General features: G+C 38.5%; 1 protein-coding gene across 1 annotated transcript in view; it reads right to left on the bottom strand.

The window, feature by feature from the left end:
- The window catches only part of sspo (SCO-spondin), a 391512-nt gene that overhangs the window by 191439 nt on the left and 184159 nt on the right, over positions 1-15914 (bottom strand). Inside the window, 7 exon segments of the mRNA XM_061922415.1 lie at positions 1420-1466; positions 1549-1804; positions 8987-9157; positions 9242-9431; positions 11865-11949; positions 12099-12224; positions 13672-13801. Of these exon segments, the coding sequence (XP_061778399.1) occupies positions 1420-1466; positions 1549-1804; positions 8987-9157; positions 9242-9431; positions 11865-11949; positions 12099-12224; positions 13672-13801 (1005 nt within the window).

Genomic DNA, 15914 nt, shown 5'->3' with positions numbered 1-15914 from the left:
TATGCTGACTCATAAGCGCAGTCTTTTTCATGGACGCCCCTGCTTATTTCAGCAAGACAATGCCAAGGCACATTCAGCACGTGTACAACTGCGTGGCTTCGTAAAAAAAGAGTGCGGGTACTTTCCTGGCCCGCCTGCAGTCCAGACCTTTCTCCCATCGAAAATGTGTGGCGCATTACTAAACATAAAATACGACAGCGGAGACCCCGGACTGTTGAACGACTGAAGCTCTACATGAAACAAATATGGGAAAGAATTCCACTTTTAAAGCTTCAACAATTAGTTTCCTCAGTTCGAGTGTTGTTAAAAGAAAAGGTGATGTAACAGTGGTGAACATGCCCTTTCCCAACTACTTTGGCACTGTTGCAGCCATGAAATTCTAGGTTAATTATTATATGATAAAAAAAAATAATAAAAAAATATTTCGTTTAAACATCAAATATCTTGTCTTTGTAGTGCATTCAATTGAATATGGGTTGAAAAGGATTTGCAAATCATTGTATTCGGTTTATATTTACATCCAACACAATTTCCCAACTCATATGGAAACAGGGTTTGTATATATACATATACACATACATATATATTATTATGTATTCTACATATATGTTAGACAGCAACTTAATGGGGAGATTTTAATGAAACTTTTAGGAAACTGGATAATAAACAAGGGATTCCATTTTTAAGGGTGATCGAGATCATCATCTACTAATGAGAGTTTGGGCCTGACTAAGGTCTGGGCTCTCCGAATGCTCGCTTAGTTATAATAACAACAATGATAATAATAATGTATAATAATAATTAAATGAATACAACTCATTATTTAATGATAACAATAACTATTATATAATAATAACTTAAAATAATACTATTGAAATCATATAAATAATGTATTATTAGTAATGTTAGAAATAATACATGTAAAATATATAGCAATACACTTTAATATTGAAAATAATTAATTTATAATAAATAAATGATATACAGTATATCCATAATGTATTAGTATTTATATGTACTTATGTATAATTAATATACTTTTATTATAAACAATTTTACAGATGAGATACATTCTAATTATTGTATATGTGTTAGTATTTATATGTATTTATAATATTTCATTTTTAATATTTAATCTCTTATTAGTAATATTATAGTTCTTTTATATGGCCGGTGCAGCTGATGTCACAATGTCACTGATAGGGGAACTCAGTGGTGTTTGTGATCAAAACACCAAAATAAACTAATCAGGTTTATATCAATGTTTACTGACAAATAATCATGAAGACACTCAAAACAAAAGAGTAATTGATTTCCTCTAACTCTAAATATTACTATAACCTTCATGCATAATGCTGAGACACCCTCTACAGTACATATTGTGCCTTCAAGAAGACATATCATAATAAACACACTAACCAGGACAAGGCTTTTTTCCACATTCCATTTTTCCATCGATGCATGTGCTGTTGGAAACAATCCGGAACAATCAATCAACTTTGACTTTCAGTTTCTCTTCTAACGTCTGTGTTTCTGTCAGGACAGTACCAGTTGTTGCATGCATCTACAGACAGAGTGACCCCAGCTGGGTAGAGGCCCCCCTGGTGGTAACAAGGACACTGGGACAAAGTGACACAGCTGCCATTGAGCAAGTAGAAGCCCAGCTCACAGTAGCAGCCGTCGTAACAGGCGGTGGCACACTGCACCTCCGTGGAGGTCATGTCCAAACACACACGAGGACATGCACCTCCTTGCTGCTCACACTGTGCTGCTGTCAAGTAAGTCATGCCTTCTGGGCACACACCTGCATGCAAATTCAGGAAACACTGTTAGAAAATGCATTATGTTGACAATGAAATAGTAAGTATACAGTTAATGGTAGTACAAAGTCGATGGTACATGTCTGATGGTATACATTTGACTGTACATATTTGATGGTACATTGTTGATGGTATATATTTCATGGTATATATTTTATGGTACGTATTTGTTGGTGTATATACATATACAGTGGGGCAAAAACGTATTTAGTCAGCCACCGATTGTGCAAGTTCTCCCACTTAAAATGATGACAGGTCTGTAATTTTCATCATAGGTACACTTCAACTCTGAGAGACAGAATGTGGAAAAAAAATCCAGGAATTCATGTTGTAGGAATTTTAAATAATTTATTTGTAAATTATGGTGGAAAATAAGTATTTGGTCAACCATTCAAAGCTCTCACTGATGGAAGGAGGTTTTGGCTCAAAATCTCATGATACATGGCCCCATTCATCCTTTCCTTAACACGGATCAATCGTCCTGTCCCCTTAGAAGAAAAACAGCCCCAAAGCATGATGTTTCCACCTCCATGCTTCACAGTAGGTATGGTGGTCTTGGGATGCAACTCAGTATTCTTCTTCCTCCAAACACGACAAGTTGATTTTATACCAAAAAGTTCTATTTTGGTTTCATCTGACCACATGCCATTCTCCCAATCCTCTGCTGTATAATCCATGTATCCATTTTGGTATAAAATCAACTCGATGGTATATGTTTGATGGTGTTTCATGGTATACAGGCAAGGTAAGGCAAGACAAGTTTATTTATAAAACAATTTGTCCACAAGGCAATTTGAAGTGCTTTACAGAATTTTCAAATAAGGCAAAAATATTTCAAATTAAACTCAATACAATAAAATAAAATACATAAAATACTGTATATAAAATGCTTTGAAGTTAAAGTGTTTTTAGGCTGGATTTGAACATTGCTAATGTTGAGGCCCGTCTTACAGCTTCAAGAAGACTATTGCAGATTTAAGGAGCATCAAACTGAAATGCAGTTTCACCATATTTGGTCCTGACTCTAGGCATCAGGAGGAGACCACTCCCTGAGGTTCTAAGAGCTTGAGATGGTTCGTATGGCTCTGACATATCAGGGATGTACTCTGGTACAAGACATACAAGGAGAGCTGTTTAAACACTATTCTCTGAGCAACAGGAAGCCAGTGCAGTGACCTTATCACTGGATTAATTTGGTCGTATTATCTGGTTCTCAACAAGACATGCGCAGCAGTATTTTGGATGTACTGCAGCTGCTTTACAGCCTGTTTAGAGAGCCCAGCGAGAAGGTCATTACAGCAGTGTAACCTGCTATAGACAAAGTCTTATTTAGACATTATTCCGTTGATTTTAAAAATGTTATTCAGGTGGTAAAAAAGCTGCTGATGTTACTGACATAATGTGGCTGTTAAAGTTAAAATCTGAGCCCATTATTACATGTAGATTTTTACCCTGATTAATAGGTTTCAGGGTCTCAAGGTGAATGATAACAGTTTATCTTTGCTTATTTGCAAAGACAATGATTTCAGTTTTGCCTGAGTTTAGCTGAAGAAAATGTTTTTGCGTCCATACACTGATCTATTCGATGCAGCGACTCAGTGAATCAACAGGCCGGGCGTTCACCTGCCATCAGTGACACAGACATCTGAGTGTCATCTGCATAGTTAGATAGGACATATTGAAGCTGTGTGTTAGCTGTCCTAGTGGCAGCATGTACAAGTTGAACAATAGGGGTCCCAAAATCTAGCCCTGAGGAACCCACAGGTCATACCCATTTGGTCAGAGACACAGTTACCACTTTCATCAAAATGTGTAATTCCGAGAGGACATTGTTCACACTTGCTGAACAAAGAAAATCCTGGCAGACAGCTCTCACCCTGGTCACCAATTGTTCAACCTGCTGCCATCAGGAAATATATTTTGGTCACACAAGAAGAGGACAAACAGAGTTAAAAACACGTTTTTCCCGAGGGCCATAGGGATATTGATCCTGTCGCAATAGCATCAGGGTTTCCCCTGCATTGAATTAATCGTGGCATGACACCACAACAAATTAAAAGCTGTCACATGTTAAATATTATGGTCTTTTATGTGAAAACAAATTAAAGTGATACAATGTATGAATGGATATATAGCCTATTTTTTACACATTAATGATGAGTGATGCACCAAAAATTTGGCCACCGCTAGACTTTGATCACCGGAACAACACTTCCAAAACAGGATATTGTGATGACGTAAGTAAGACAAATGCAATTGTCTAGAGCGGAGGCATCATGTCTGTAATGTGGAAAAAATATCATAATATGACCCCTTTATTATGTCTGAGATAGATCCACGGACGTGATATACAAAATGTGAAAAGTGAAAATATTAAGACGACAGTGGTACTCTTTCAGGAGAGGGGCCTAGGTTGGCAGTATGGAAGTGGCGGCCGCGTTGCCTGCACTTTGGCTCCAATAGCTGGCAGCTTGGGCGTTGGGGGACCAGCCCCTCCAGCCGGCGGCACACACACAGACCTGCTTTGCACACCAGTCCGACTGACCCAGGCTCTAGCACAGGGGTCAGCAACCTATATCACTCAAAAAGCCATTTTGACCCGTTTCATAAATTAAAGAAGACACAGGGAGCTGCAATCATTCTCGCGAATATCTGCTGGCAGTCACCCTTTTACATGAATAAGGGCGTGCTATGAAGCCATTGCCTTTGACGCCTTCTACAACATATACAGACATCTTGCCAGTCCAGTAACATGTTGTATGTATGCTTCTGCAGATAAACGTACAGGACTGCAAGGCATACTGGGTGACACAGAGCACACTGAAGGTTGTGATATAAACAATTTTAACACTCTTACTAATATGCACCACACTGTGAACCCACACCAAACAAGAATGACAAACAAATTTCTGGAGAACATCTGCACTGTAACACATTATAAACGCAACATAAAAATTACCCAGAAGACTATGCATCCATGACCGTTTCAGGCTATATTATACACCCCGCTAGCACCAAAAATTACATGAGAAAAAATACTAATAACACAGATTTGTTTTTAAATGTATGCACGACATTTTTATTAGCCTTTTTAAAGGAGATGTGTAAGTAACATAATGACATCTTATTGACAACGCCTCTCGCCATGCTCCCACTGTCACAAGCTGAGGGAAACCCTAAGCTCACAGTACATCTATCCATCCATCCATTTTTCTACCGCTTGTCTCTTTTGGGGTTGTGGGTGGTGCTGGAGCCTATCTCGACTGCATTCGGGCGGAAGGCGGAGTACACCCTGGACAAGTCGCCACCTCATCGCAGGGCCAACACAGATAGACATTTACAGTAGAGTTGATATATATTTGATATTATATAGTTGGTACACAGTGGGACAAAAAAGTATTTAGTCAGCCACCGATTGTGCAAGTTCTCCCACTTAAAATGATGACAGAGGTCTGTAATTTTCATCTTCAACTGTGAGAGACAGAATGTGGAAAAAAATCCAGGAATTCACGTTGTAGGAATTTTAAAGAATTTATTTGTAAATTATGGTGGAACATAAGTATTTGGTCAACCATTCAAAGCTCTCATCGATGGAAGGAGGTTTTGGTTCAAAATCTCACGATACATGGCCCCATTCATACTTTCCTTAACACAGATCAATCGTCCTTTCCCCTTAGCAGAAAAAGAGCCCCAAAGCAGGATGTTTCCACCCCCATGCTTTACAGTAGGTGTGGTGTTCTTAGGATGCAACTCGGTATTCTTCTTCCTCCAAACACGACGAGTTGAGTTTATACCAAAAATGTCTATTTTGGTTTCATCTGACCACATGACATTCTCCCAATCCTCTGCTGTATCATCCATGTATCCATTTTGGTATAAACTCAACTCGTCGTGTTTGGAGGAAGAAGAATACCGAGTTGCATCCCAAGAACACCACACCTACTGTGAAGCATGGGGGTGGAAACATCATGCTTTGGGGCTGTTTTTCTGCAAAGGGAACAGGACGATTGATCCGTGTTAAGGAAAGAATGAATGGGGCCATGTATCGTGAGATTTTGAGCCAAAAACTCCTTCCATCAATGAGAACTTTGAATGGTTGAACAAATACTTATTTTCCACCATAATCTAAAAAAAAAATCTTTAAAATTCCTATGATGTGAATTCCTGGATTTTTTTTTTCACATTCTGTCTTTCACAGTTGAAGTGTACCTACGATGAAAATATCAGACCTCTGTCTTAATTTTAAGTGGGAGAACTTGCACAATCGGTGGCTGACTTAATACTTTTTTGCCCCACTGTATATGTGTGATAGTATATATTTGATGGTGGCTTCACGGTGGCAGAAGGGTTAGTGCGTCTGCCTCACAATACGAAGGTCCTGCAGTCCTGGGTTCAAATCCAGGCTCGGGATCTTTCTGTGTGGAATTTGCATGTTCTCCCCGTGAATGCGTGGGTTCCCTCCGGGTACTCCGGCTTCCTCCCAAAAACATGCACCTTGGGATAGGTTGATTGGCAACACTAAATTGGCCCTAGTGTGTGAATGTGAGTGTGAATGTTGTCTGTCTATCTGTGTTGGCCCTGTGATGAGGTGGCAACTTGTCCAGGGTGTACCCCGCCTTCCGCCTGATTGTAGTTGATAGGCGCCAGCGCCCCCCGCGACCTCGAAAGGGAATAAGCGGTAGAAATGGATGGATGGATGGACATTTGATGGTACATATATGATTGTGTGTAGTTAATGGTATATTCCAGGGGTGTAAAGCTCATTTTAGCTCAGGCGCCGCATGGAGGAAAATCTATTCCCAAGTGGGCCGGAATCGTGGAATCATGGCATGATAACTTAAAAATAAAGACAACTCCAGGTTGTTGTTTTTTGTTTTACTTTGGCAGAAAATACAACACGCACATTCTGAAAAATGCAAATCACAAATAATTCTCTGGACAAAACACTTCAAGTTTGTTGAAAATTCTGAGGAAATTGGTGCAGTTTAAAAAACTTTGTCTCAGTGTATCTACAAAGCCAGGATTAAACATAAAGTCACATTCTTGTATAGCATGTAAACTCTTCTTGGTATCAAATACCTCCTTTGTCATGTCCACGTATCAATCCAGTGCTAACTCAACAAACCGTAAGAAACGGATGTAAAACTATTTAAAAGGGTCAAAAGGGTTTTTCGTTTTTGACAGAGACATTATGGGGGAGTAAGGTTGCCAAATAAGGATGTGTTCGAAGCAGAAGACACAACGTCAGGTTATAAGTTTCATTTGGGTCGAGGGAGAGGAGCTTACCTCTTTCTAGTCCTAACATAATTGCTGTTGTAACATCCAGTGGACACATTTAGAACATCAGTTTCTTTCCTTAAAAAAAAATGCAGCTCATTTTAATATTTAGCACAATCATCACGCAGGCTGGATAAAATCTGGGCCGTATGTTGGACACCCCTGGTATATAGAGTATTTGTTGGAATATAGTTGAAAGTATATGTACAGTATAATGGTATCCAGATGATATACAAACCCCGTTTCCATATGAGTTGGGAAATTGTGTTGGATGTAAATATAAACAGAATACAATGATTTGCAAATCCTTTTCAACCCATAATTAGTTGAATATGCTACAAAAACAACATATTTGATGTTAAAACTGATAAACATTTTTTTTTTTGCAAATAATCATTAACTTTAGAAATTGATGCCAACAACACGTGACAAAGAAGTTGGGAAAGGTTGAAATAAATACTGATTAAGTTGAGGAATGCTCATCAAACACTTATTTGAAATATCCCACAGGAGTGCAGGCCAATTGGGAACAGGCGGATGCCATGATTGGGTATAAAAGCACCTTCCATGAAATGCTAAGTAATTCACAAACAACGATGTGGTGAGGGTCACCAATTTGTATGCAAATTGTCGAACAGTTTTAGAACAACATTTCTTAACGAGCTATTGCAAGGAATTTAGGGATTTTACCATCTACGGTCCGTAAAATCATCGAAAGGTTCAGACAATCTGGAGAAATCACTGCACGTAAGCGATTATATTACGGACATTTGATCCCTCAGTCGGTACTGCATCAAAAACCGACATCAGTGTGTAACGGATATCACCACATGGGTTCAGGACCACTTCATAAAACCACTGTCAGTAACTACAGTTAGTTGCTACATCTGTAAGTGCAAGTCAAAACTCTACTATGCAAAGCGAAAGTAATTTATCAACAAGACCCAGGAACGCCGCCGGCTTCGTTGGCCTCGAGCTCTACTAAGATGGACTGATGCAAAGTGGAAAAGTGTTCTGTGGTCTGACGAGTCCACATTTCAAATTATATTTGGAAACTATTGACGTGGTGTCCTCCGGAACAAAGAGGAAAATAACCATCCGGATTGTTATAGGCGCAAAGTTCAAAAGCCAGCATCTGTGATGGTATGGGGGTGTATTAGTGCCCAAGGTATGGGTAACTTACACATCTGTGAAGGCACCATTAATGCTGAATGGTACATACAGGTTTTGGAGCAACATATGTTGTCATCCAAGCAACGTTATCATGGACGCCCCTGCTTATTTCAGCAAAACAATGCCAAGCCACGCGTTAAAACAGCGTGGCTTCGTAGTAAAAGATTGCGGGTACTAGACTGGCCCGCCTGCAGTCCAGACATGTCTCCCATCGAAAATGTGTGGCGCATTATGAAGCATAAAATACGACAACAAGACCCCGGACTGTTGAACAACTTAAGATGTACGTCAAGCAAGAATGGTAAAGAATTCCACTTTCAAAGTTTCAACAATTAGATTCCTCAGTTCCCAAACGTTTATTGAGTGTTGTTAAAAGAAAATGTGATGTAACACAGTGGTGAACATGCCTTTTCCCAACAACTTTGGCACGTGTTGCATCCATGAAACTTAATTATTAATTATTATTTGCAAAAAAATTAAGTTTAAGAGTTTGAACATCAAATATCTTGTCTTTGTAGTGCATTCAATTGAATATGGGTTGAAAAGGATTTGCAAATCATTATATTCCGTTTATATTTACATCTAACACAATTTCCAACTCATATGGTAACAGGGTTTGTATATTTAATGGTATATAAGCTGTTATATGTTTGATGGTATATGTTTGATGGTATAGAGTTGATGGTATAGAGTTGATGCATATTATTCGATGGTACCTCTACAGGGGTGAGCATTGCAGTCTCTCGTCTGAACGTGTGGACCAGGACAACTGCTGCCTCCATGTTGTGGTGGAGGTGAAGTGCAGAATCGCTCTCGAGTTTGAACACCAGAGTCACAATCAGAGGAACAGAGAGACCACATGGACCATGCAGACCAGCTGCCGTCCACTAGAAGCAGAAGGCAATTAACTTTTAGTCTGGTGATGTTTGTATTTTGAATTAAAAAAAAAAAAAGACGTATATCACTCGTACCTGCACAGTGCACCGTGTTGCAAGGCTCCTGCTCTATGTTGTCTCCATCACAGGAAGGCGTGTGAGTATGATTGTGGTTGCAGCTGCGGAATCGTTGTCGGATTCCCACATCGTCAACATGATGGAAACACGTCTTACTGCACTCTGACCAGCTGGTCCATTTACTCCAAACCCCATCCGGTTGGTCTGTGTGAACATTTGAGATTTGCCCTGTCATCTTAATAGTACATTAAAATATATACCTATATGATACTAAGTTATATATGAATTCAGAAGCTAGAATGTACATAAGTCACATGTTGCAGTTTAACCCTTTCACGCACGCTGCTTACTACAGTGGACATATATCCTAAAGGCCTACTGAATTGATATTTTCTTATTTAAATGGGGATAGCAGGTCAATTATATGTGTCATACTTGATCATTTCAAGATATTGCCATTTTCTTGCTGAAAGGATTTAGTAGAGAACATCGACGATAAAGTTCGCAACTTTTGGTCGCTAATAAAAAAGCCTTGCCTGTACCGGAAATCGCAGGCGATGACGTCACCCGTGTGAGGGCTCCTCACATCCTCACATTGTTTATAATGGGAGACTCCAACAAAAAGAGCTATTCGGACCGAGAAAACGACAATTTCCCCATTAATTTGAGCGAGGATGAAAGATTTGTGGCTGAGGAAGGACTAGAAAAAAAATAAACAAATAAAGTAAAAAAAAAAAAAAGGCGATTGCATTGTGAGCGATTCAAATGTTTTTAGCTACATTTACTAGGATAATTCTGGAAGATCCCTTATCTGCTTGTTGTTTTAATAGTGTTTTAGTGAAATTTTAAAGATCGTAAAGACATACCTCGAGGTCGGATGGCTGCGGTGAACACGCAGTGTCTCAGAGAGAAGCCAAAGAGCCAAGCTCACAGCTGCCTTTTTTGACAGCTGCTGCAGGACGACGAATAATCTAATGATGTCTCCGGTAAGATATATATCACAATTTTCCCATTCAAAAACTTGCTGGTTGACGTGGAGAAAACATGTTCGCTTGACCGCTCTGTGTTAAAGCTTCACAACAAACAAAGAAACACCGGCTGTGTCTCGGTGCTAAAGACAGCTGCAATCCACCGCTTTCCACCAACAGCATTGTTCTTTATAGTCTCCATTATTAAATGAACAAATTGCAAAAGATTCAGCAACACAGATCTCCAAAATACTGTGTAATTATGCCATGAACAGAGACGACTTTTAGCTGTGTTTGGTGCAACGCTAATATTTCCTTACAGTCCGTGACGTCACGCGCACACGTCATCATTCCGCGACGTTTTCAACAAGAAACTCGTGGGAAATTTAAAATTTCAATTTAGTAAACTGAAAAGTCCGTATTGGCATGTGTCGCAATGTTAATATTTCATCATTGATATATAAACTATCAGACTGCGTGGTCAGTAGTAGTGGGTTTCAGTAGGCCTTTAAATTTCTTTTTCTCTTATATGTGTCAGCCCTGATTGCAAAATTGTGCATCAGTCACCACAGTGGAAAATAGTGTTAAAATTGTGGTGTGTTGGGTGGGTGGCCAACAACTTTCAATGGCTGACACTGATTTGAGATACATGGTTTCTGAGTTAAAAGGTCAATGGTAAAACCCATTACTGTAAAATGGTCAGTTAAGGTAATATACTTTATTTGGCAAGGTGTGCTCATTCCCTAGTTCAGGGGTAGGGAACCTATGGCTCGCGAGCCAGATGTGGCTCTTTAGATGACTGCATCTGGCTCTCAGATAAAGCTAAGCTGACATGGCTTAACATGATAAGTAATGAATAATTCCACTTGTAATAAGTGTTAAAAATAATGTTCAAAACATGAAACATTCTCATGCATTTTTAGTCCATCCACCCGTTTACTACCGCACTTGTTCAAGAAGTTGCGTTAAGAAGTTATTTATTTATTATTGCTTAGTGTGGGGCTTGTCCTCCTGGGGGCAAGCACCGACATGAGAGCCCGTTTCAGGGTTACACTATTGTTTTATTTTTCAATAAGTCTCTCAGTTGCTTTCCAGCAATTGTATTTTTCTCTTTCGTTCTCGCTCGCGCTCTGGCTCCAGCCCCAACCCTGTCTCTCCTCCTGGCTGCTGCTTATAACAGAGCGACAGGTGATTAGATAACAAGGCTCAGGTGGGCCTTCTACGCAGTTTTCGCTGATTTCGAGGCTGGTCCTGGCACAACCCAGTTCGCTGCAGGCCTGGGGGCCACGCCCCCTCCACAGTTAGCTTCAGACTAACAATGTTATTACAAAGAATAAGAGACTATTATACTCTAGAAATATTGGTCTTACTTAAAAATGTACGCGTTTAGTTGTATTCAGTGTTAAAAAAAAAATTATATGTCTCTTACAGAAATACATTTTAAAATATTTGGCTTTTTGGCTCTCTCAGCCAAAAAGGTTCCCGACCCCTGCCCTAATTGGTGTGTAAAGAAGACATGATCAAAATGTATGGACATCAGAGAAACTGATGAGTGATAATGATCCTTTTGTCTGATTAGCTTTAGCTCCTGAGACGATGCCAGATGATGAGACTGAAAACCAACAAGTATTGTCCCTGTTCTTGGTCAATGAATGCATGTGTTTACCAGTGATGCAAGGGATGGAGCAGCGGCGGACTTCTGATAAGTCTCCTGGGCACAGGACTCCTCTGATGGCTCCTGTCTGGTTTATTGGAGACCTAAGAAGACACATCTGTTCAGTCACAAGTTGTCTCCAGTAAGAAAAGGAGAAGTAACGTGATGCACATTAGTATTAAAGCAAGAAAATAGGATTGGATTAGGAGTTAAAATGTGAGCAGACATCAAAAAGTCTTCAACAGCTGTTCACCTGTATCGCTGTTGGAGCCCAAGCCCGCAGGTGACGTCACATGGTGACCATGACGACCAGCCTGACCACTGACAGCTCAGCATGCAGTCGGAAGAGTCGCAGGTGACGTGTCCATCCTTGCATACACTTGTGGGGGCAAACATGTCTTATTTAAAATCTTCCAGTGTCAAAATAATATACAGAAGTAAAAAGACACAATGATAAAATGATGGTGGATATACCACAAAACAAATGAAAAAAAAAATGCACTAATTCATGGCAAATATCTGTCCAGTTACATATACAGTGCAATCCGCTTAAGTTGCCGCCCTTTGGATTGGCTGATTGATGTAAATGATACATGTTGTTGTCGACATAACCAAAACTAGCCATTGCTTGCAGATTTACTTGTGACTTTGTTTAGAACCATAAGGAGAATGTATGATAATAAAGTACTTTGTTTGGTGATATTTTTTTTTCCATTTCAATCAATCAATCAATGTTTATTTATATAGCCCTAAATCACAAATGTCTCAAAGGACTGTACAAACCACTACGACTACGACATCCTCGGAAGAACCCACATAAGGGCAAGGAGAATTCACACCCAGTGGGACGCCAGTGACAATGATGACTATGAGAACCCTGGAGAGGACCTCTTATGTGGGCAACCCCCGCTCCCCCCCTGTGAACATTTTTTTAATTCAAGTATCCCCTAATCAGAGCAAAGCAAAAAAAAAAAAGAGATAAAGAAGTAAAATACAGCACTATGTCATCAGTTTCTGATTTATTCAATTGTATAACAGTGCAAAATATTGCTCATTTGTCGTGGTCTTTCTTGAACTATTTGGAAAAAAAGACATAAAAATAACTAAAAACTTGTTGAAAAATAAACAAGTGATTCAATTATAAATAAAGATTTCTACACATAGAAGTAGTCATCAACTTAAAGTGCCCTCTTTGGCGATTGTAATAGACATCCATCTGGATTCATCAACTTCATTCTAAACATTTCTTCACAAAAAAAAAAAAAAAAAATCTTTAACATCAATATTTATGGAACGTGTCCACAAAAAAATCTAGCTGTCAACACTGAATATTGCATTGTTGCAGTTCTTTTCACAGTTTATGAACTTATGTTCATATTTTGTTGACGTATTATTCAATAAATATATTTAAAATGGATTTTTGAATTGTTGCTATTTTTAGAACATTTTTAAAAAATCTCACGTACCCCTTGGCATACCTTCAATTACCCCCAGGGGTACGCGTACCCCCATTTGAGAACCACTGGTCTATAGTGTTTGCAAGGTATCATCCATGGTAGGTGCACAATATTAGAAACTGCACTTGGTGCAAGATGCAATGCAGTATTATATTATTGCATTAACAGAGATCTTTAATACTAATAGTGAAGTAAAACCTTATAAATATAATCAAACATTATTTTTTTCTATGCAACCATTTTTGACACATCCTTTTGAAGGATTTAATTTGATGGTGCAGGTCTACCTATGATGTTAACTCACACACAAGTAAAATATATTTTGAGGTGATACATTCAAAGTAGAAGATATGAAGTAAATAATCTCACCATTTTGTACAATTGTCCATGCTGATGGTCTGTCCTGGCTGCAATATTTGGCCATTCCATTGACAGACACATTGGCTGGCCTTCACACACTGTCCTCCCTGTAAGTACATGCCATCCGGACAGCGGCACCCTGGGGGGGAAAAAAAAATTCTAAATAATATTTGTCTTACGAGTAAATGAGCAGATAAATACATTGAATCAGCATATTATTTTTCACTTAGATGTGAAAGTAGATAATTGTTGCTAATTGTGGATTCCAGACTGCAACATCCAGTCTTCTAACGTACATTTATTTCAATTACACCTTCTTGTGATATAATTTTGATGATTATGGCTTTCAGTTTATGAAAACCTCAAATGGAACTTTTCTGCAAATGTAGGGTTTTCAAAAACTGTAAGCCACGATCATCAAAAAACATATCTCACTTTTAAGCATTTATAACATTAGTTTTATATTTTAAGTTAAATTCCTGACAATTCACTTTTGCACGATGATCTAATTTTTTGAGTTTCACCTGTATGTTGCATCCACATAAATGGGCTGTCAACTGACTTAAACAGGTTCCAGTGTACTGAATTATTAAGTATTAAAATATAGTGTAGGTCAACTATTCTTGATAAAAGTCTACTAGTGTTAAAAACTGTAAAGTATATATGCATGTTTATTGATCCGTCACATATTGCTATGACATATTGTACATCAGGGATCTCAGACTCTCAGCCCATGCATCCTGTGCGGGTAATAGTTTAATATTGTATGGCAAACTTGAATTCCACTAGAATAACCACAATAACGGTGGCAATAACGGTGGCAACACAAAAGTGACAGCACAACAACACAAAGAGCGACTTCCTGTAAGAAAGCGAAAATGCCTTTTACCATCTCTGAGGAATTCAACGGATATACAGTGGGGCAAAAAAGTATTTAGTCAGCCACCGATTGTGCAAGTTCTCCCACTTAAAATGATGACAGAGGTCTGTAATTTTCATCATAGGTACACTTCAACTGTGAGAGACACAATGTGAAAAAAATCCAGGAATTCACATTATGGGAATTTTAAAGAATTTATTTGTAAATTATGGTGGAAAATAGGTATTTGGTCAACCATTCAAAGCGCTCACTGATGGAAGGAGGTTTTGGCTCAAAATCTCACGATACATGGCCCCATTCATTCTTTCCTTAACGGATCAATCGTCCTGTCCCCTTAGCAGAAAAACAGCCCCAAAGCATGATGTTTCCACCCCCATTCTTCACAGTAGGTGTGGTGTTCTTGGGATGCAACTCAGTATCTTCTTCCTCCAAACACAACAAGTTGAGTTTATACCAACATGGATACATGGATGATACAGCAGAGGATTGGGAGAATGTCATGTGGTCAGATGAAACCAAAATGGAACGTTTTGGTATAAACGCAACTTGTCGTGTCTCTCACAGTTGAAGTGTACCTATGATGAAGATTACAGACCTCTGTCATCATTTTAAGTGGGAGAACTTGAACAATCGGTGGCTGACTAAATACTTTTTTACCCCACTGTACATACATATAGGTATATATATATATATACATATATATATATATATATATATATATATGTATATATACATATATATATATATATATATATATATATATATATATATATATATATATATATATATATATATTAGAGGTTTGGGGAAAAATCGATTCGAATTTGAATCGTGATTCTCACATTGTACGATTCAGAATCGATTCTCATTTAAAAATTTTTTATTTTGTCCAGGGTGTACCCCGCCTTCTGCCCGATTGTAGCTGAGATAGGCGCCAGCGCCCCCCGCGACCCCGAAAGGGAATAAGCGGTAGAAAATGGATGGATGGATGGATTTTTTATTTTATTTTTTATTTTTAATCAATCCAACAAAACAATACACAGCAATACCATAACAATGCAATCCAATTCCAAAACCAAACCTGACCCAGCAACACTCAGAACTGCAATAAACAGAGCAATTGAGAGGAGACAAACACGACACAGAACAAACCAAAAGTAGTGAAACAAAAATGAATATTATCAACAACAGTATCAATATTAGTTATAATTTCAGCATAGCAGTGATTAAAAGTCCCTCTTTGACATTATCATTAGACATTTATAAAAATATAAAAAAGAACAATAGTGTCACAGTGGCTTACACTTGCATCGCATCTCATAAGCTTGACAACACACTGTGTCCAATATTTTCACAAAGATAAAATAAGTCA

Source organism: Nerophis ophidion, linkage group LG15, assembly GCF_033978795.1.
Source record: "Nerophis ophidion isolate RoL-2023_Sa linkage group LG15, RoL_Noph_v1.0, whole genome shotgun sequence".
Classification (NCBI taxonomy): Eukaryota; Metazoa; Chordata; class Actinopteri; order Syngnathiformes; family Syngnathidae; genus Nerophis; species Nerophis ophidion.
This window is presented reverse-complemented; position numbering and strand designations above follow the sequence as displayed.